Below are 21,508 nucleotides of genomic sequence, written 5' to 3' on the forward strand. Positions count from 1 at the left end.
CATACACATACCCACACTCATATGTATACTCAAAAACACATACACACACAAACTTACAAATACACACAAATACACATTCACATACAACTCTCACACACAACTCTCTCTCATACACACACACACACTACAGATACACACAGACTTCTTTCAATCTTTCCCTTTTCAACCCTGGATGAGAGTAGAACAGATACCTAATGAGAGCTAAGGAGAGTAGGAGAATCATGATATTCAATAAGGCAGACAAGTGATTTTGGGATCCATCTATAGTAGGTGGGTTTGGGTTTTTTTGGCACATACTATTCATCATTTAGAGTCTTTTGGGGGTTTTTTTTTAGATTTTTTCAAGGCAAACAGGGTTAAGTGGCTTGCCCAAGGCCACACAGCTAGGTAATTATTAAGTGTCTGAGACCGGATTTGAACCCAGGTACTCCTGACTCCAGGGCCAGTGCTTTATCCACTACGACACCTAGCCACCCCTCTTTTGTATTATTTTTGAGATGATGTTGTTTCCCCTGTAAGTCAAGATTTTGGTTTAAATCCAAGATGACTCAAATTTGGAATGAAAAAGAGGAAGAATGCTGGAAACTGGAATTAGCTCCTGTTTCTATATTCTCTAAGGTTAACAAAGTTCTTTTCTTATGATAAATGTGTGATACAAGTATCACTATCATTGCCATTTTATAGAAGAGTAAACTGAAAAGTCAAGTGATCACAACCAAGGAAGCTACAGGACCAGAATATCAAGAATAATTGTAATGACAATACACCATATAAATGCTATTATTATTATGTAGCACTTCCTTCTGGCACTACCATGACATTCACTTATAGGTTCAACTGCCATGAATTCAAGATACACTGGGGGGGGGGGTCCCACACTCCCCAAAACTATATCTCACAAGCCTACCACATTGCTTACCTTTAATAGTAGCAAGAAGATCTAATCAACTCAAAACAAAGATATTTACTCAGATAACATTGTATGAACAGTAACTACAAAACATTTCTTCCCTAAACCTTCAACTACACATGGTTTCAGTGGGAAGAGTGGGTATATACTTAGAGTATGATAATAGAGGGTCATCTACATAAGGAACATGTCTCTGCTACTGAAGAGCTCTGATATCATTTTCCTTCTATCAGGGAGCTCAAGCTATATTCAGCATCTCTGCTGAGAAGGTCATTTAGCTAATGTCTATGGGCCTGGTTCTCTTTGAAGCTCTACTCTCAATATCCAAGATTGTTTATCTTCTTAATTCACAGAGATAACCAAGAGATGTCTCCTGACTTAACTCTTTACTTGCTTTTATTTTTTGGAAGCAATCATGGTTAAGTGATTTACCTAGAGTCACTCAGTTAGTTAAGTGTCTGAAGCTGGATTTGAATTCAGGTGCTCCTGATTTCAGGGCTGGTGCTTTATCTACTGCACTATCTAGTGAGTATGCCTGAATTTTAAAAATGTCACTGGGGTAGGATTAATCTTTGACCAGCCAGTGGTTAGTTGCCATCTTCCCTAAATTTCAGCACAGAACTTTCTATCTCCTAGTAAAGGGATAATTGTCAACATTCCTTGACATTTCATTTAAGATTTTAAAAATTCTATTACTGCCTCTCATATGATTTCATTAATAGGGCTAGAAGGTAAATCAGTTGGGCATGGTTGTCTCCATCCTTCCACAACATATCATTATTCTCATCTTTTTCTTTAGGGATTGAAGAAAAATCAATATCACTATTATTCTTCTGTATTTAATGTTCTATCAATTATTTCATAGGTAGATAAAATAGTTGCCATTTATAGTTGAATAAAAGCATTAGGTCATCTGCTCTTCACATTCATTGAGAGTTTCCTTGGAATAATTTCAGGAACAGGATCCTAGGCAGGGGCAACATGCACTTCATTCTATTTCTATATTACTTTTATCTCCACTGTGAGATCTCTATTCTTTGAAAGATACTCATTCCATACAACTCAAAGATGATGCATATTTGATAGGGTGATATCTCTTTAAAATATTCTTAAATTTGTGTAGATCAATGTTATGTCCCAGCAATTATGGACTACAATTCAGTCTGTGATAAAAGGACCGTTCCTATCCAAGTTAAGTCCTTCAGGCTATCTTAAGGTCTATATTTATAGTGTGAGGATTTGACATTTCTTAGTTTGTGAAAGACAGGGAGTTTTGTTTAATGTTAGTCCCTGAGTCATGTCTTGCTAGGTATCCAGTAGGTGCTAAATTTTTATAGCCTACAATGATGCTGTAATCATTTCTTTACATATATCCTGAATGTATGTATATACATACACACATAAATAGTATATATAGTCTGTACATAGTATACATTGTCCACTAAGCTTGAGCATTTTAATAATAACCCTTCTGTAATCTCTGGTGCTGATGATGATTTTGATTTGTCTACATAAACTATTCTGTTTCTACAAACAAATTCATATGACTCATCCATTTGTTTAACAGGTTTTTTGGTCAACACATTGTTGGCTAAAGTTGTGTAAATGTCATCCATGGAAAGTCTTTTAGTTCCTCTCTTGGGTTTCCATCTGGAGATAAATCACTAATGTTTACATTTAAAAAATCCAAGGATGTGTAGTTGTTATTAGTCATTATTCTTGTTTGGCGAAGGGATATGTCATCATTTCAAAAGTTTATTTGTAAGTTTCTCACCATATGCTCTAAGAATGTCTTTCAATTAGCTTCATTTTTTTGCCAAGGAAGTATTAATCATTCTAGAGTTATCCTAGTGTGATTGAGCATAGCAATCATATGGGGTTATGTTAGGATATTTTCAAGATCATTTATAATTCATTTTTAAAGTTCTGAAGATGGACATTAAGACAGTTACACAGATATTCATTACTTTAAATATGACACTTTCCCTCCATTCTGATTTCAGAATGCCAGTATATTTTTTAATATATTCAGTCGAAGTCTTCTCTGTGATACTCTTTTGGGAAAGGGGAAGTAAATAAAGAATTTTTTTAGCACCTCCATGTACAGATATTATGCTAAACACTTTACAAATAACATCCCATTCATTGCTCACAACCATCCTAGGAGGTAGGTACTGTTATTATTCTCATTCTTCAATTGAATAAACTGAAGCAAACAGAGGTTAAGTGACCTGTGTAAGGTCACACAGATAATAAGTGTTTGAAGTCAGATTTGACCTGAAGTCTTCTTGACTCCAGGTCAACTACTCTAAGATCTGTGCCACCTAGTTTCCTACCCTTAGGCTTGCTGTGTTTTGTGGGGGGGATTATAAGATATTTTAGGTATGACCTTCATCCATTGGTTCAATGTAACTATTATTAATAATATTATTATGTTGGTAATTTAACTAAAAGAATCTCTTTAGCAGAAAGATGCAATTAAGATGTTGATAGATATGGAATGATAGAAAATATATCATAGTGATGAGAGAACTAGCCTCAAAGGTCATGAAGACAAAGATTTAGAGGAGATGCCTACTCTATCTGGTAGGATGTTTATTCACTTCAGAATTCCTTTTACCAATGAACTCACAGATCTTGTCCCTATTCCTAGGCAGGAGAAGAAAGACCAAGCAGCGATCTGGTTTCTCCTCAGGAAAGTTACTTTCTCAACTTCATGAAGTAATTTAGTTTTGTGGGTCAGCATTAGAATGACCATACTTTGGGTAGGATCTTCATAAGGTGAATATAAAGAAAGGTATTTTAGAGGTAAGATCAACAGGACTTAGTAACTTATGGAATGGGATGGATCAGGAAGAGGGATATTAATGAAAGGGAAGAATCAAGAATGATTTTTAAGCTCTTGGGTTTGGAGACTGATTGGTTAATAATACTATCAATGATAAAAAGGGAATTGGGAAGAGGGAGAAGCTTTCACATTTTTAGTTTGAGCTACTTAGGGACATCTTACTGAGAAATGGAAACTGGAGTTGAGGAGAAAAATTAGGTCTGAACATATATATACACACACATACATATAAAACAAAATCCACACATGCACTTACACACACACATATATCATGAAGGTAGAAGCAAAAAAGCCTTTAAAAGAGATTTAAAACTAAAATATTTTTAAAAGATATTTATTAAGCACTCACTACTCATGCTTAGAATGTGGGAGATAGATGACAAGCCAACAGGTAAGGATGGAAAGCAGGAGAGAGTGGGGTAATTGCAGCCAGGGAAGGAAGATGAGCAAGGAGGGATTGGGGAAGGTCATTAGTGAGAAAAATAGAAAAAAAAAAGCAAGACTATAATGGGTAAGGACTGATAAAAATCATCAAATTTTGCAATTCAAATAGAGCACAATTTCAACAAAGTGATGGCGTCAGGAGACAGTTGGTTTAGAAATGAAAGCAGTCAACTCCTTGGAAGAGCTAGCATTCTTCTGGCATTGAAACTGAGAGCTATGACAAGAGCAGTTAGGTGGTACAATGGATAGAGCACTAGACCTAGAATCAGGAAAACTCATCTTTCTGAGTTTAACTCTGGCTTCAGACATATACTGAGTGATCATGGGAAAATCACTTAAACCTATTTACCTCAGTTTTCTCATGTATAAAATGAGCTAGAGAAGGAAATGGCAAGCCATTCCAGGATCTTTGTCTAGAAAACCCCAAAGAGAGTCATGAAAAGTCAGACCACAGGGTATGATAGTTTGAGGGGCTGATAAGGTGAAGGGAAGAGTTGTTATTTGAGGTTTCTTTTTTCTTTTTAAGGATATAGGCAGTAATCTTTTGGTAAATGTTAACAATTAGCTCTCTGAAAACACATTTTTAAGTTAATAGAACCTGACTTCAGCATTCCCTGGACACCAAAGATGGGTAGCCATATGAGTACACCAAAGTCCCTTAGCTCATTATGCCTCAGTTTTCTAACTATAAATGAGAAGGTTAGTTAGACTCAATGGCCTTTAAGAGCCCTTCCAGTTCTAAAACTATGATCCTCTGCTGGTGATATAAAAGTACCTAGTGATTAAGGAAAGATTGAAGATGAGATCATCTATGAGATAAGTTCCTGAAGAAGAGAGAAGTTTGGATGCAGGTGGAGAAAAGAGGAGTTCTGGCAAGAAGTGCCTCATCACTCATCCAACCTTTATGGAAAGCTATTTGAAATTATACCCAAAGGTCAACAAAAATTTGTATACCCTTTGATCCAGCAATACCACTACTGGGTCTATACCCTGAAGAGATTATGAAAAAGGGTAAAAACATCACTTGTACAAAAATATTCATAGCAGCCCTGTTTGTAGTGGAAAAGAATTGGAAATTCAATTGGGAAATGACTTAACAAACTGTGGTGTATATATATATATGTATATATATATATATATATATATATATATATATATATATATATGTCATGGAATGCTATTGTTCTATTAGAAACCAGGAGGGATGGGAATTCAAGGAAGCCTGTAGGGATCTGCATGAACTGATGTTGATCAAGAAGAGCAGAACCAGAAAAACACTGTGCACCCTAACAGCAACATGGGGATGACGATCAACCTCGATGGACTTGCTCATTCCATCAGTGCCACAACCAGGGACAAATTTGGGCTATTTGCAATGGAAAATACCATCTGTATCCAGAGAAATAATTGTGGGGTTTGAACAAAGATCAAAGACTATTACCTTCAAATTGGGAAAAGAACCTGTTATCTTATTATGTAATTTTGCTATCTCATACTTTAGTTTTCTTCCTTAAGGATATGATTTCTCTCTCATCACATTCAACTGAGATCAATGTATACCATGGAAACAATGTCAAGACTAAGGATAGCAAAGGGAAGAATGGATAGATAGGCCATGCCTTCTGTGGGGGGGGATTGTAAAACTTAAAATAAATAAAATCTTTCAAAAAAAAGAAGTGCCTCATCAATCTGAAACTGGGACAAGGAAAAAGGAGCTTGGTAATAGAATAACAACATTTTGAAATGAGAGGGAAGATTAGAAAATCAAAATATTTCCTTAAAAAAGAGGAACCTTGAGACAGTGCAGAGAGGAGATAGTATTGTAGACTTGGAAGGACAGGTGTGCTATGACCATGTGAAGAATATGATAAAGTCAGTGAAAAGTACAAAGATTTTCTGTGCAGCAATGGGGTTGATAACATATTGAGGCTAGATAACATAGACTTGTGGGGATAACCTCCTCCAATAACACTCATGGGTTTGGAAGGATGAGTAGAGAAGACAACAGTAGGAATGATCCAGCATTAAGGATGGGTCAGATAAAAAGGTGTGAGGACAGAGCATTTAGAGAATCTACGGAAAAGGATGGAACTAGCTAAATAGAGTCAAGACTATGAAGGGAGAAAAGTCAGTAGAGGTGAATAGGAGCAAGGATCTAGAGGTCACTGGTGAGGATGCTGAATAGACTGAGAACTGATATGAAAGGAGAGGACTTATATGAATGAAGAGGTGGAAGAACAGAAGGTAGTGATGAAAGAGCAAATTCATAGGTCAAGGTCATGAGTATAGCTGGATTATGAGAGATGGTGAGAACTAAGCTATGACTAAGCCAGTGGCTGGGTGAGTGGGTAAGGTGGAGTAGATGTGCCGGTCAAGGAAGCTGACAAACTAGGATGAGAGATCATCCATGTGAATATTGAAGGGTTTTGGTGGAGAGGAAAACTGAGTTGATGTGAGTTACTTTTATTCCAGATTGTGACCACCTTGAGGAGAGAGAATAAACCGGGAACTAGTATAAAATGTAAAAAGGATCTACTTCAAAGGAGGAGAAGTCCTGGGTCAAAGGAGGCAGAAGCAATATATGCCAACTTCTCCAGTGTCTTAGAGGGGGTAGAACAGAAAAAGAAACAGCTGTCATCAGAGAGGTTAGCTGGAGATAAAGTCTCATCAGTAGAAAGCAAAGTTTCTTCAAACACAAGGACAGTATCTAAAATGAAAAGTACCTAAAATGTGAAAGAATACCATCTAAAATGAGAGAATTTATAACCAATTAAGAGAGAGTGCCAAAAACTGAGCAGAAAATAAGGAGGGGGGAAAGTTGAATTAGATAGGGATGGGAGGAAGTAGAAGAAAGGAGTTTCTGCCTAGGTTGTTGGGAGTCTGAATGACAGACTATGGAAGGAACAGGAATCTATCATTTGCTAAATATGGGGCACAAGAAATACTAGGTCAAAAGATGCTTGGAGAGGAAATCAACCCCAAGGGTCTAATTCAGTACCCATCAGGCAGTAGAAAATGAAAGATTGGAGCTCAGGACAGAAATTAGGGATGTGTTTTTAGATTTAGGAGACACCTACCAGAAATAAAAATTGATTCCATAAGAACTTAAATAGCTCATGAAGAGAGTATGTAGAGATAGGAGATATAGCTGTATAGCTGTATGAGGAAGGAAGGAAGGAAGGAAGGAAGGAAGGAAGGAAGGAAGGAAGGAAGGAAGGAAGGAAGGAAGGGAGGGAGGGAAGAAGGAAGGAAGGAAACAAGCATTTAAGTCAGATACTGACTAAAGTGATAAGCACTTTACATATTTTATCTTTTTTGAGACCTTACAATATCCTTGAAGAACAGATATTATCATCATCTCTATTTTACAGGTGAGGAAACTGAGGCAGTCAGAGTTTTAGTGTCTTATCCAGGTTCACACTGCTAGTGTGATACTTATCTAAGGCTAAATTTGAACTCAGGTTTTCATGACTTCGGACCCAGCACCCTATTAACTGACCTACTTAGCTTTCTCTAGGGAGCAAGTGAAGCAGGTATGAAATCAACAAAAACAAAAGACCAAGAAGTAACCCACAAATGGGGAGAAAACAGTCACTAAGGCTAAAGGAGAATATATCCAGAAGGAGACAGTCTTTGTAGTGCAATTAAATTTGAAATGGACACTAGGGAGTCATCCCCACATCTCACCAATTTCAATGGTTTGTGAGGAGGGGTCTCTAAGGAAACAAGAATTCACAGATAAATCAAAAAGGTCTTTATTTGACTAGCCAAGTAGATACTCATGTGAGACCATCTAAAATGTACATAAAGGAGAGGCATTTTTTTTAATATACACCCCCTTTCAGTCAGCATTCTTCAGCATTAGTGAGAAGTTAAATAAACCTCAGTTTTATATCAATTGAATTCATAGTTTTAAAATTTCTTTAGTAATTAAAATAATTTCATATGTGAAGGCCTCAGTATAATTTCAAATCTTATTAACAATTACTAAAATATATCCAAAGACAGTTGCCAAAACTGATTATGAGTCTATGTATTTAGGAATCTTTATGGCTAGGCATCTGTGAATATTCAAATGGACCTGAAAAAAATTCAATAGTTTTCTTTTACTTCCAGAATAAAATCTAAACTGTCATATAGAAACTTCATCTTTATTTGTTTTTTATTGTGTTTCACTGACACAATATAATTATAGTTATCTCGAGTCTTTTCAAAATATTCCTTTACTCGATGAAAAACTTGAAAGCTGATCACATATATGCTGATTCTCAGGTGGAAGCAGTCTAATCTTGTTTCTTTCCCCAAAGTAAAGTTTGCTGATCCATTAAAAATTAAAATTTTTATATTTTAATCACATCGCATAGTTATCCTACTTCTCCCCCTTTGAGGATGTATTTTTATATATATATATATATATATAATATACATACTTATATCTATATATATACTTATATAAGATTATATTTATACAAAATCATAGATATCTTTTAGAATAACCAATTATTCAGCAGTGTTCTGTATTATTCAGAGTATCATAACCAGGCTCAGAATCAACCATATGGGAAATATTCCTGTTCAAAAAGGGACTAGCATATTGGGGAAACTAAGTCAAGAGATTCTTGCCATTATCTTCATACAGATGTCTTCTCAACCTTCTGAATAACTTACATCCACCAGTGGCATTTTTCATATCACATTCCCTTTGAGCAACCCATGACATCTCTCTAGAATTGTAGAGTATCAAATTAACATCAACTAAGTTTTATCTGAACAATTCAAGTTATGTTATACCTTATACAGATATTTTCACTGCTTACAGTTTAGTTGGTTCTCCCCTTCATGTTGTTAAAACACTCAATTAACAATAAATAAAAAAATTTACCTTTAGTACTTAAGTTTTTCTAAAACCATTCATTCAACATTTTTTTTGTTTTTCATTGTCTAAATACATCCTGAAATAAAGAGAAATAATTAGAAATTAAGAAGGATCACATGAAAGTTCACTCAAGACCCACTATAAATCTTAAGGTTAACAGATATCCTTATCTTAAGTATTGCAAATTAAACCTAAATAAAAAAAATAACATCTTTAAAATCTAGATCTATCAGTACTCAGTTGACTCAAAGATGTAATTTCAATACATGCTTTTCAAGTATAATTTCATCACCTTCATAATCAGCAGTTAAATTGTATATATCATGTCTGTACTATAAACAACCTTAAAAATCCTACCACTTTGGGCGGCTAGGTGGCGCAGTAGACAAAGCACTGGCCCTAGAGTCAGGAGTATCTGAGTTCAAATCTGACCTCAGACACTTAATAATTACCTAGCTGTGTGGCCTTGGGCAAGCCACAACCCCATTGCCTTGCAAAAACTAAAAAAAAAAAAAAAAAAAAATTCTACCACTTAAACTGTCAGTATTTGTGATGGAGGAAAGTATCTCAGTTTCTTGGTATCGATTTCATTTCATACTTTCAAAGAGTCAGTAAAACTCGATATCGCCAAGTTATCTAGAGGACTGAAAATCTGACAAGTGCTCAAGAACAATGCAAATTATAAGCATTAACAAGGTCTTTGGTACTTTCATCGAATAATAAACAATTATTATTATTATCACTAATTTTAAAGGAAAAAATTAAAGTACAATTAAATACTGAGTAGGGTTTTTTAAACAAATACAAAAAAATTTTCCCCCAGTCATCAATGTCTCGAATAATTTCCCTTTACATCACTTCCCTTATGTAATCCTTGTTTATAATGAGTTACAACTCACTCACCACACATCTCTTCATTGTCCTTCTGGTGACCTTCACCTTCACCTTCAAAATCATTAGTATTCTATGACTGGAAACCATACAACATCATCAGAAGAAGATGTGTGTTTGAAGGAGGAGCCTTTGTTTTCGGAAAGGAACTGGAGGTCCTTATAGGAACTGTGCAATTTCCCAAATTCAATACGACTTGCTATCTTCCTGATATTCAGTTCTGGGCTCAGTACATTGTCCAAGACAGATATACTTAGGAATGAACTCTTCAAGTATTCTTTCCAATTGTTGATCATATTCTGAATAGTAAGCATTCTTCATTCCCTAGGGTTTTTTGTGAATAGTTAGGTTAAACATTTTGGAGTGATTAGGAATCTTATTTAGGAGGAATTTAATACAATCAATGCAATGATTTCCATCTCCAGGCAGCTGGAGGATTTCACCATATATAGAATAAATTCTTAATCTTTTTTTGTGTCAAGGAGTCCTTGGATAGACCAGGGAAGTCCAAAGATCCCTTCTTAGAAAAATGGTCTTTAAACAATTGAAGGAAATACTAAATTTAACTTAATAAAGATGAAATTCTTTTCCTATCCAAGTTCATGTATCCTTCTGAAATCAATCTAAAGTGTCCTTGGCAGGGGGCATAGACTTCAGTTTAAATATCTCTGAACCAAATGGAACCTCTCTTCTATTTGGACTCAGTTCTGAGTATCCACCTTTCTGGAATTATTTCCTGGATAGAGATCACTTCCAGGTGGGGTGGTCAGAAAGGACTTCCTAGATGAGATAACACTGGAGGGGAACCTTGTAGAAGAGAGAAGATACTAGTAGGTGGAGATGGAGCAAATGGAGGACATTCCCACAATGGAGAACGATGTGAATGACATTCAAGCCTGGCAAGGGAAAATTCAGTGATGTGCTATTAATGTTTAAGAAAACAATTATAAAAACCTTTGTTAAGCAGCTGTCTTCTTATTTTATGCCTCATTTGAAGTTGATAATCAGAGAATTATTATACACAATTATCACTATTGCATCTTTCAAGATAATGGTGTCCTTCATATGCATGGAATATACTTTGCTGGAGATTTAAGATGTATTATTCTACCTAATCAAAAAAAGGTTTTTTTCTATAGGCATCAGTAGTTCCAGTGGGATTTCGCATTCAAGTCAAGTCAACAAGTATTTATCAATCACCTACTATACTCCAGGTAAGAGGAGCATTCAACTTGATTGGGGAGAGAACATGAAAACAACCATGTATAGTATATATCAGAGGAAAGGGATAACTGTCAGTAAGTTGTATAATTGTAAAGATGTCAAACTGATTTGACATAGGATATCATTTCTAAAAGTCTTCCTAAAGTCATCAAAAATGTTCTCAAAGCAAGTATATATTGAATCCTCATCTTTCTCTTGAGCTCCAGTCCAATTTCCTCTTGGATATTTTGAACTAGATGTCCCATAAGCATCTCAAACTCAACCTTCCTAAACAGATCTCATTAAGATTCCATGAACCCCACTCCAAACTTTTCCTCTATTAAACTTTTCTTATTATTTGTCAAGGGCAATACCATTCTTCCAGTCCCTTGGGTTCCCAATCTTTGTCATTCTCATTTCTCTCTCCTTCATCCATCCCATTTACCCAGTCCAATGCCAGATCTTATGGCTTCCACCATCACAGCATCTGACATCTATGACCCCTTTTCTCCACTCATATGGTTGCTCCTAATTTAAGTCCTCATCTCCTCTTACCTAGATTATTACAATTAGTTCTTAATTAATTCCCTGCTTTCAATCCATCCTCTACACAGCAGCCAAAGTGGTTTTCCTAAAGCAAAGAGTCATCCAAGTCACTCTCCTGCTCAATAAACTTCATTGATTTCTTGTTACTGCAAGGCTCAAATACAAATGTTTTTTGTCCATTATTAAAAGCTCCTTACAATCCAGACACTTCTTACCTGTCCAGTCTTCTTACATTCTACTGCTCTTGGATCTGATGCAATTGTAACTGCCTCTTTGCTTTTCTTCATAAAATTGCACTTCATCTCTCTTGTGCTGACTGTTTTCCATGTATAAAACTTCCTTTCCCAACCTCCACTTCTTTGGATCCTTGGTTAGTTCTTGTTCTTCATTATATAAGAAGACAAAAATGACCTCACTATGTTTGAGACAAATGACAATGCGTCCAGTTGTGGCTAATCAGCTCAGCATAAACTCAGAATGCTCTACCACAGGTCAGGCACAAATAGTCCACGTGAACACCTGGGATGGGTACTCTAAACTTATGTATGTCATGTTTCCTTTTAGTTGCTTCAATTCTACCCTTTTCTTAGAACACAGCACCCTCATTGATGACGGCATGCCCTGTTGTACAATCTTATGCTAGTGTCTCCCATACTGCACAATCAATTCCAAAATTCTTAAGAGAGACCTTCAGGTTTTACCGGTATTGCTTCTTTTGACCCCCTTGTGAGCACTTGCCCTGTGTAGTTCTCCATAGAAAAGTCTTTTTGGCAAGCATACTTCTGGCATTCTAACAACATGAACAGACCATTGTAGTTGCACTGTCTGTAGTAATGTTGGAATGCTAGGAGTTTAGTTCGACAAAGGACCTCAGTGTCTGATATCTTCTCCTACCTGGTGATCTTCAGACTCTTCCCAAGACAATTTAAATGGAAAGTATTCAGTTACCTGACATGGCACTAATAAACTGTCTAGTTTTCACAAGCATATAGCAATGAGGTCAGCACAATGGCTCTTCAATTTGGTAGTTAGTCTAATACCCCTTCTCTCCCACACATTCTTTCAGAGCCTCCCAAATACTGACCTAGTTCTGGAAATGTATGTGTCAGCCTCATTGTCAAAGTGTACCTCCCTGCCAAGAACATTGCCAAGGTAAGTGAACTTGTCCACAATACTCAAAACATCCATTTTCTACAATCTATGGTTCCACATATGGATGGTATGGTGCTGACTGATGGAGCATCTGTGTTTTTTTGGTGTTAATTGTTAGACCAAAATTAGCACAAGAAGCAGAGAATCAATCCGTACTTTGTAGCATCTCAACTTCAGAGGCTGCATTGAGACAGTCATCTGCAAACATAAGATCATGCACCAACACTCCCTCTACTTTGGTCTTGGCTTGTAGCCTTTTCAAGTTGAAGAATTTACCATCAATACAGTAATTGACCTTGAGGCATGTTCATCCTCAGTGAAGGTATTTGATAACATGACTGAAAGCATCATGCTAAAAAGCATGGGAGCATGGACACATCCTTGTTTCACTCCATTGGTGACTGGGGAACCTCGAGAGCATCGCCCACCATCCAGAACCTGGGCAAGCATACCCTTCTGAAATTCATGCAATATTGATGAATTTCTCTGGGCAACCAAATTTTGACATAATTTTCATAAACCCTCACAACTGATGTATCAAAGGCCTTGGTCAGATCTACAAATGTTGAATACAGACCTCTGTTTTGTTTCTTGCATTTTTCCTGGAGTTGTTGGGCAACAAACACCACATCGACTGTTCCTTGACCCTTTCTGAAACCACACTGCTCTCAGGGAGGTGACCATCTTTCAGGTGAAGATCAGCTTATTGAGCTGGCAAGAATCTTACTAGAAATGCCTAAAAGAGAAACACCCCTGAGCATAGTCTATTCCCTTTACTTTTATAGAGATGGATGATGGAGGCATCCTTGAATTCTTGGGAGATAATCTCTTCATGCCATGTTACCTAGAAAATTTCAGTTAATTTTTGGATAAGCAACAAACCCTCCACCTTGGAGATCTCAGTTGGAATAGAATCAGCACCAGGTGCTTTGTCACTTGAAATGGCATTGAAAATCTCTTCTTCAGTTGAAACTTCAGTTAGAGACTGATTGACTTTGACCTGAGGTTAAAATATCAATGACTTCTGCATTGATTGATAATGATCTATCAAAAACACTATGAAAGTGTTCAACCCATCTCTCCAGTATCATATCCCTATCATTAGTCAATGTGGATCCATCAGCACTGAGCAGTTGAGATGCACCATAGGTCTTTGGTCCATAAATAGTTTTCAGGGCAACATAAAGCATTTTGGTTTGTTACTGTCTGCATAAATCTGAATTTCAACTACCTTCTTACTGAACTAAGAGTTTTTTTGTTTTTGTTTTTGTTTTTGTTTTAGTTTTTGCAAACCAATGGGGTTAAGTGGCTTGCCCAAGGCCACACAGATAGGTAATTAAGTGTCTGAGGCTAGATTTGAACTCAGGTACTCCTGACTCCAGGGCTGGTGCTCGATACACTACTCCACCTAGCCACCCCAAACACCACCTAGCCACCCCTGAACTAAGAGTTTTGTATCTAAGCTTCACTTGTACTTTACTTTTTATGGAATTAAATGTTGCCTTCTTAGAAATGAATGAACTATCCTATTGGTAAACCTTATGGAGTTCTCAGGTTTCATTTAGCAGCTTCTGTATTTCCCCATCATTTTCATCAAACCAAACTCAAATCTGGCCCAGATGAGCAAATGCAGTGCTGTACACTAGAACTCAGAAAGCTGCCCACTCTTTTTCTACTCTATTATTGCCAACTGTGTTGGCTCAATTTTACCTCCAAGTTAGCAACAAACTGTTTCTGCTCAGAGAGACACTCCAATCTCTTGATATTAATTCTTCTAGTAGTCATTTTGCCTTGGGGTGGTTACTTTGGTTGAATGTGAATATTAAGCTTAGAAAGGATGAGTCTGTGATCAGTCCAGCACTCTGCATCACACATTGACTTTGTTACGCTCACATCCTGTCTGTCTCTTCTCCTTATGATCACATAGTCTAATAGATGCCAATGTTTGCTAATAGAGTGCATCCAGGAAGTTTTATTGCATTTACATAAGTAGAAGACAGTGTTTGTGATGAGAAGGTAGTGAGACGCACAAGTCTTCAGTAGTAGGTGACCATTACTATTACTGTTTCCATCTCTATTCCTCCCAAGGACACCTTGCCATGTCTGGTAATCTGAGCCTACTCTAGAATTAAAATCAGCCAGAATTATGAGCTTATCCTCTTTTAGTACATTGATGATAAGATCTCCAGGTCTTCATAAAATTTTTCTTTAATTTCATCAGTGTTCATCATGGTGGTAGCATAAGCACTGATGATGGCGACATGGTATTTTTCCTAGAAGTGACAATCTCATTGTCATGCACCTGTTATTCATTCCTTTTGGTAGGCATTCAAGAATATTGACTAGACCAGTTTTGATTGCAAAATCTACCCCCAGTTTTATGGTGCTCCCCTTCACTGTGGCCCCTCCAGAAAAATATGTATCCAGCTCTGAATTCAGTCAGTTGGCCTTTATTTGCCAGCCTTGTTTTCAATCAAGACTGCTATTTGGATATGATACCTGCTGAGTTCTCTCACAACAAGAGCTGTTTGTCTTCCTGGTCTATTGAATCTTGTGTTGTCTATGAGTGTGTGCATGTTTCATGTACCAATAGTGAGCAGAATCTTCCTTGAAGAAGTTTTTGTAGATTTTTTTTGTGTCTTGACCACAATGTGGGATCTCCACCTGCCATGGTAATCAGGCCAGGGTTGGGTATACAGATAATTTTTAGGGCACCCTTTCTGGTCTCTTCCTCACATCAGGAGGTGAGCAGTGTGATCCTTAAAAGGATTGCTCAGTCACCCAGGGGGCTGCCAAATCTCACTGCTGCTTTCAGTAAGGAAATAAGCCTATGACCTGGGCTGCCTGTGTTCAGGGTTATGACTACAATTCCCAGTGTATCTGCTCCTGCTGCTTTATCACTTGCCTGTCACCACAGGACTCTGAGGAATGATAAAATATGGGTGGTGTCTTTTGATATGTGTATAAATTGAATTTAAGTGGGGTAGAGCTGCAAGAAGTCATCCACCTCATTCTCTCTTCCAAAGACAACATGATCCAGTGGCAAGACAGAGTCAAGATACTGGTGATGACTCTAGATGCAGTGGATGACCTTGGTGTCTTTGATGTCTAACAAGCTCTAGGCACTCCACAGTACTTGCTTCAGTTGGCTTCATGGTCATTGTAAGGAAGTGTTCTCTCTCATTCACCCATTACACCAAGGGAAGACTTCACATGCTTGAGGTAACATGCCCCACAACTCACCAATGAGTTTGAGATTCCCTCAGTTTCCCTCAACCTGGTTTAGCCTGCCTGAAGAAATGGTTTACCAGGGTATGGCAGCTGTGCATGCTACATCCTCTTGGAGCCACAAGCAAGAGTTAGGTGGCTCTGGTGGCCACCAAAGGTGGAAAGCAACCCTGAAGAGGGATTGGCAGCCCTCACACCAAAGGTACTAGTCTGCCTTGAACAGACTCTATACCCCTTTGGATCCTTAGATTGCTTTTAAATTCAACTTATATCACCTTTCGTAGTAAGCCTTCCTGTACCCCTCAGCATCATCCTGCTTTCCATCAACTCCGTTTTGATCTTATATGTTCTCATTTACACATTACCCTCCTCTCCCATTAGAATGTAAGCTCCTTGAGGACAGAAATTGTTTTTGTTTTTTGTTTGCATCCCTAGTGTGCAGTACATAGTAAATGTTTAATAAATATTTGTAAATAGATTAGATTATTTTAATTAAAATTGTATAGAGATAGGGAAATGGGTGTATAAGTTAGTATTTATTTTTCTTTCATCATCTTTTTTTTTTTTTGGAATGAAATTTCTACCCCTACTTTTAGTATCTTCCTTCTTTAAATACAAGAATCAGTCCCATCATACCACCAAAATTGTTTCATCTCTATCATGGAACCCCTCAGCAGGATGTTCTACTAAGTCTTGGTGAAGTATTAAGCCCTGATATCTTAAAATTTAATTTAATGTCCCTCTATGAGTTTTGCAAGGATTGAGTAGCTCAGTGGGATAGTAGATAGAGCACCACTCATGGAGACTGAAAGACTCATTTTCCTGAGTTCAAATCTAGCCTCATGCACTTATTAATTATATGTTCCTTTTTACCTCAGTTTCCTCAGGTAAAATGATCTGGAGAAGGAAATGGCAAACAATTCTAGTATCTTTGCCAAGAAAGTTCCAAGTAGGGTCATGAAGAGTCAGACACAATTGAAAATGGGAACTAAACAAAAACAAAAAAGACGTTTGGGACATCCTATTTTTTGTCTGGTCCAGTTATTTAATCAATCTTTGCTTTCTTTGGTATCATTTCTACTTTTTCATGAGTCACATCTGGGACTATGATGTTTAGGTACAAATAGGGTCAATGTCATTGATGGGCAAAAAAAGTTTGTTGCAAAATATCATTACAGATCTTTTCTTTTTTTCCTTCTCTGTGATGTCTAAATTCAATCTAAATTCCATCAGGATGACTTTGCTTCAACCTTTCATCAGGCTTTCTTTAAATTTGCTTTATGAGGTGATGCTACTTCTAATCTTCTACCATTCTCTCTGGTAAGATTTTCCATTCTTTTTTATATGAATAATGAATAAATAATGAATAAATTTTAAACTACTGTTGTCCTTGGCTACCATATCTCTCTGCTGGCAAGGAAATCCAGTGTTTGTTGATTAAGGCTGTTTCTAGTTTCTTTTGGATTATGAAATTGATTTATAAAGAAATTAAGCTTCTTTAGGAAATGGTTATACTTGGTATTGATTTTCATTCTCTCCATTTCCTGTTTTTCAGCATTAATAACTTGTATAAATAGATCAGGTTGAATGTGTTTATTTGTAGACTGTATCTTTGTCTCATAGGTTTTTAATTTTAGTTTTGCATTAATTTAATTCTTTGCCATAACAAGTCAGTGGTCAACCAACACAGTAGTTAGAACTGAAGAATAACTGCCACATCAGATACAAGTCATTTGTTGCTTGTTAAAATATAATCATTTTCATTTTTTGTTATGTCATTTTGTGCTCTTCTAATCCCTTTATCAAATAAAATATTAATGATAAGAAAATGGCGTCTATGTAGTCTACAAGCCTTTAGCCTTTCTTGTTTCTTTTTTCTTGAATAATAGTTTCCAGACATTTTTATCACCCCCAGCTATTCCCACCTTTGCATTGAAATCACAGTGAATATTGATTTATTCTAGAGTTTTATCAAAACTTTGTAGAATTTCTTTTCCAGGTTCTTAACCTGGGATCCATGAAGAACCAAGGAGATCATGGTTAGATTGGCAGGAGGAGAAGAGAGGAGAGGGAAAGGGCTGTGAACTTGGGTTAGGAAAAAAAAAGAAATTACATCTTTGTTTCAAAAGAATTGGTTCCTTTGTAGTACTTTATATTTTAAGGCAGCTAAGTAGCAGATTGAATAGAGTGCTGGCTCTGAAGTCAAGAAGATTCATCTTCCTGAGTTTCAAATCCAACCTCAGATATTTTCTAGATCTGTGATCTTGGCCAAGCCCCTTAACACTACTTGCCTCAGTTCTCATATGTAAAATGAGCTGGGGAAGAAAATGGCAAACTACTCCAGTAGCTTTGCCCAGAAAATCTCAAATGGGGTCAACAAGAGTGAGATATAATTGAAACAACTGAAAATAAAACTAGCATTTTATTTTATCCACTGAAAAATATTATTCTGAGATGGAGACTATTGGCTTTACCAGACTGCCCAAGGGGTCCAGGACACTCACAAAAAGGTGAAGAGTCCCTTTTCTACCTCCTCATTCTGTGTAACATATGTTGGCACATAATCTATTATTATGTTTGCAACAGTCTTCCCACTGTAATGGAAGATAGTCAAAGCCAAAGATTTGTGGAATGACAGGTCTTTGTTGCCTCTAGGTGGATAATAAAAACATCTCTATTTGCTTCTCCTAGGAGAACCTGAGAACCATCTTTCCATCCTTCCATGTAACTCTCTTTCAACTTTTGGTATCATTTATAGTGAGGATGGACAGACTTGATACACTTTCATTTCTCTAATTGTGAGGGCATTTGAACTTCAGATGAGGTTTTCATATTTAGAATACCAAAAGTTATTAGTGTTTAGAGACATTTTAAATACAGGAATTCTTGGCACGCTCTGTTTTCTTTTCCATTATTGCCCCCTTCTCCGAAAGAACAGATGAGGGGGTTGTTTGCATTTTTCTTGACTTTTGTTATTAAATTCTTATTAGTTAATTAATCAGCAGCTAGGTGATGCAGTAGCTAAAGTTCAAGATTTGGAGTTAGGAAAACTTGAGTTTAATTACATCCTCAGACACTTACTAGATGGGTGGCCCTGCTATCTGACTCAGTTTTCTCATATGTAAAATGCTAATTTACAATTAATGCTAATTTCATGGATTTCCCTAGCTTCAGAATTTTCACTCAGTGACCTACTGGGAAAGATGTTTTCTGTCTTTGGTTAACACATGCACCATACTCTTTCCTTTTTTCTTTTTTGTATTTTTTTCTTTTTGATATTTTCTTTGTTTTTCCAACCGCATACAACTCTCATTTTTATCAATTATTTTCTTTGCAAGGTTTTGAGTTTTACATTTTTCTTTCTCCCCTCACTTTACTCCATCTTTCTAACACAGTAGGAATAAGCCATTCTCTTGTCTGTTGACATAACATTACTGTGCTTACTTTGGAGGAAGGTAGGTGCAGAAGATAGAGTACTAGACCTGAAGTCAAGGAAGACTCATCTTCCTGAGTTCAAATCCTGTCTCAGACTTACTAGCCATGTGACCCTGGGGAAGTCAATTAGTCCCATTTGCCTCAGTTTCCTCACTTGTAAAATGAGCCAGTGAAGGAAGATTAGGATATGACTGAACAACTGAATAAAAACAAATGGTTACTTAGCCAGATGTTGCACTAGACTGGGATACAAATAAGAGTAAAAACATGGTCTCTGGGGGTGGCTAGGTGCGCAGTAGATAGAGTCCCAGAGTCAGGAGTATTTGAGTTCAAATCCAGCTTCCAACATTTAATAATTACCTAGCTGTGTGACTTTGGGCAAGCCACTTAACCCCATTGCCTTGCAAAAATCTAAAAAAAATCAAAAAACAAAACAAAAAACAGAAACAAAAGCATGGTCTCTGCTCTCAAGGAGCTCCCATAACAGTTGGGACAACAAGTATGCAATCAAGTATTTACATGCAAGAAATCTACAGGATAAATGGAAGGTAATTTCAGAAAGAAATGAAGGGGGGGGAAACTTCGTTCAGAGGCTGGGATTTGAGCTAAATCTTGAAGCAAGCTAGGAAGGAGAGGTGAAGAGCGAGAGTATTCCAGACATGGAGGACAACCAATAAAAAGGTATTGGTTAGGGGGGCAGCTAGGTGGCACAGTGAATAGAGCACCGGCCTTGGAGTCAGGAGTACCTGGGTTCTCTGACCTCAGACACTTAATAATTACCTAGCCGTGTGGCCTTGGGCAAGCCACTTAACCCCATTGCTTTGAAAAAAATCTAAAAAAAAAAGGTATTGGTTGGACAATGGTGGCAATGTTGTTAGATTCTTGAGTACATAGAAGAAAAAAACTGAAAAAACAGGAATGAGTCAGGTTGTGAAGGGTTGGGAATATCACATAGAGCTTCAGTCCTAGAAGTCATAGTGAGGTGTTGGAGTTTACTTAGGGGAGAGGGATGTGATGGGTTTGGATGTGCTCCACTGGGCCACTGAGTAGAGGATGGATGATTTGAGGCAGGGAGACCAATAATCAGGTTGTTTCAATAGTCCAGGTGTGGGGTGATGAGATGGTGGCACCTGTAGAATCCAGTAATTTGAGGTCATTCACTTTTTCAAAGGATTTTGGATTTGGGGATTGGAGAGGATCGACAGTTGTGCAAGTGCCAGTTTAAGGACTCAGGTACCTGAATTCCCAGTTCATCACATTTGGGAAATAAAACTGGCCCTAAATGGAGGAGGAATAAAGAGAGGCCTGTTGATCTGTAACAAAACCTCCTGCTTAAATGAGTTAAAAGCATTTGAGCCTCTGGCAGAAAGAGTGTCCACCCTCTCAAGGGTTTCAAAGTCAAGTCAACAAACATTTATGAAGAGTGTACTCTGGCCCAAAGGGTACAAAAAAAAGCAAAAGAAACAATCTTTTGCTCTCAATCTTTCCTTAAGCAAATTTAAATTTGAAGCTTTGTGAAGGTTTTGGGTTTTTTTTTTTTTAGAAAGATACTCTACTTTCTTTTGGGGTCAAACTCCCCACGTGGCACAATGGATGGAGAGCTGGATCTGGAGTCAGGAAGATCTGAATTCAAATCCAACATCAGAGAATTCCTAGTTGTGTGACCTTGGGCGAGTCACTTAATCAATGTTTGTCTCAGTTTTTTCAACTATAAGATGGGAATAATAATAGCACCTATCTCCCAGGGCCTTTGTGTGGATTAAATGAGATATTATTTAACACATAGTAGACACTAAATAAAAAACGTGTTTCCTTATGCTATTACTAGTACTCTCCTCCTCCTCCTCCTCCTCCTCCTCCTCCTCCTCCTACTACTACTACTATCACTACTCTACTTATACGTCTGCTACTACTACTACTACTACTACTCTCAGCAACACAGTAACTTCCATTTCTTAATCACTTTAAAGTTTAC

The 21,508-nt window shown here is 37.1% G+C and overlaps 1 protein-coding gene across 2 annotated transcripts in view; it reads left to right on the plus strand.

Annotated features, from left to right (window-relative positions):
- The first annotated feature begins 11,088 nt into the window (after positions 1–11,088).
- The window catches only part of P2RY6 (pyrimidinergic receptor P2Y6), a 71,546-nt gene continuing 61,126 nt past the window's right edge, over positions 11,089–21,508 (plus strand). The window contains exons 1-2 of one of the 2 annotated variants that reach the window (XM_074216821.1): positions 11,089–11,183; positions 12,785–12,870. In XM_074216821.1, coding sequence (XP_074072922.1) covers positions 12,819–12,870 — 52 coding nt within the window. In that variant the 5' untranslated portion in view covers positions 11,089–11,183; positions 12,785–12,818. Of the gene's footprint in view, positions 11,184–11,427; positions 12,871–21,508 lie in introns of those variants that run through there. The other variant, XM_074216823.1, reaches the window with a different exon arrangement.

The sequence above is a fragment of the Macrotis lagotis genome, chromosome 1 (genome assembly GCF_037893015.1).
Source record: "Macrotis lagotis isolate mMagLag1 chromosome 1, bilby.v1.9.chrom.fasta, whole genome shotgun sequence".
In the NCBI taxonomy this organism is placed as follows: Eukaryota; Metazoa; Chordata; class Mammalia; order Peramelemorphia; family Peramelidae; genus Macrotis; species Macrotis lagotis.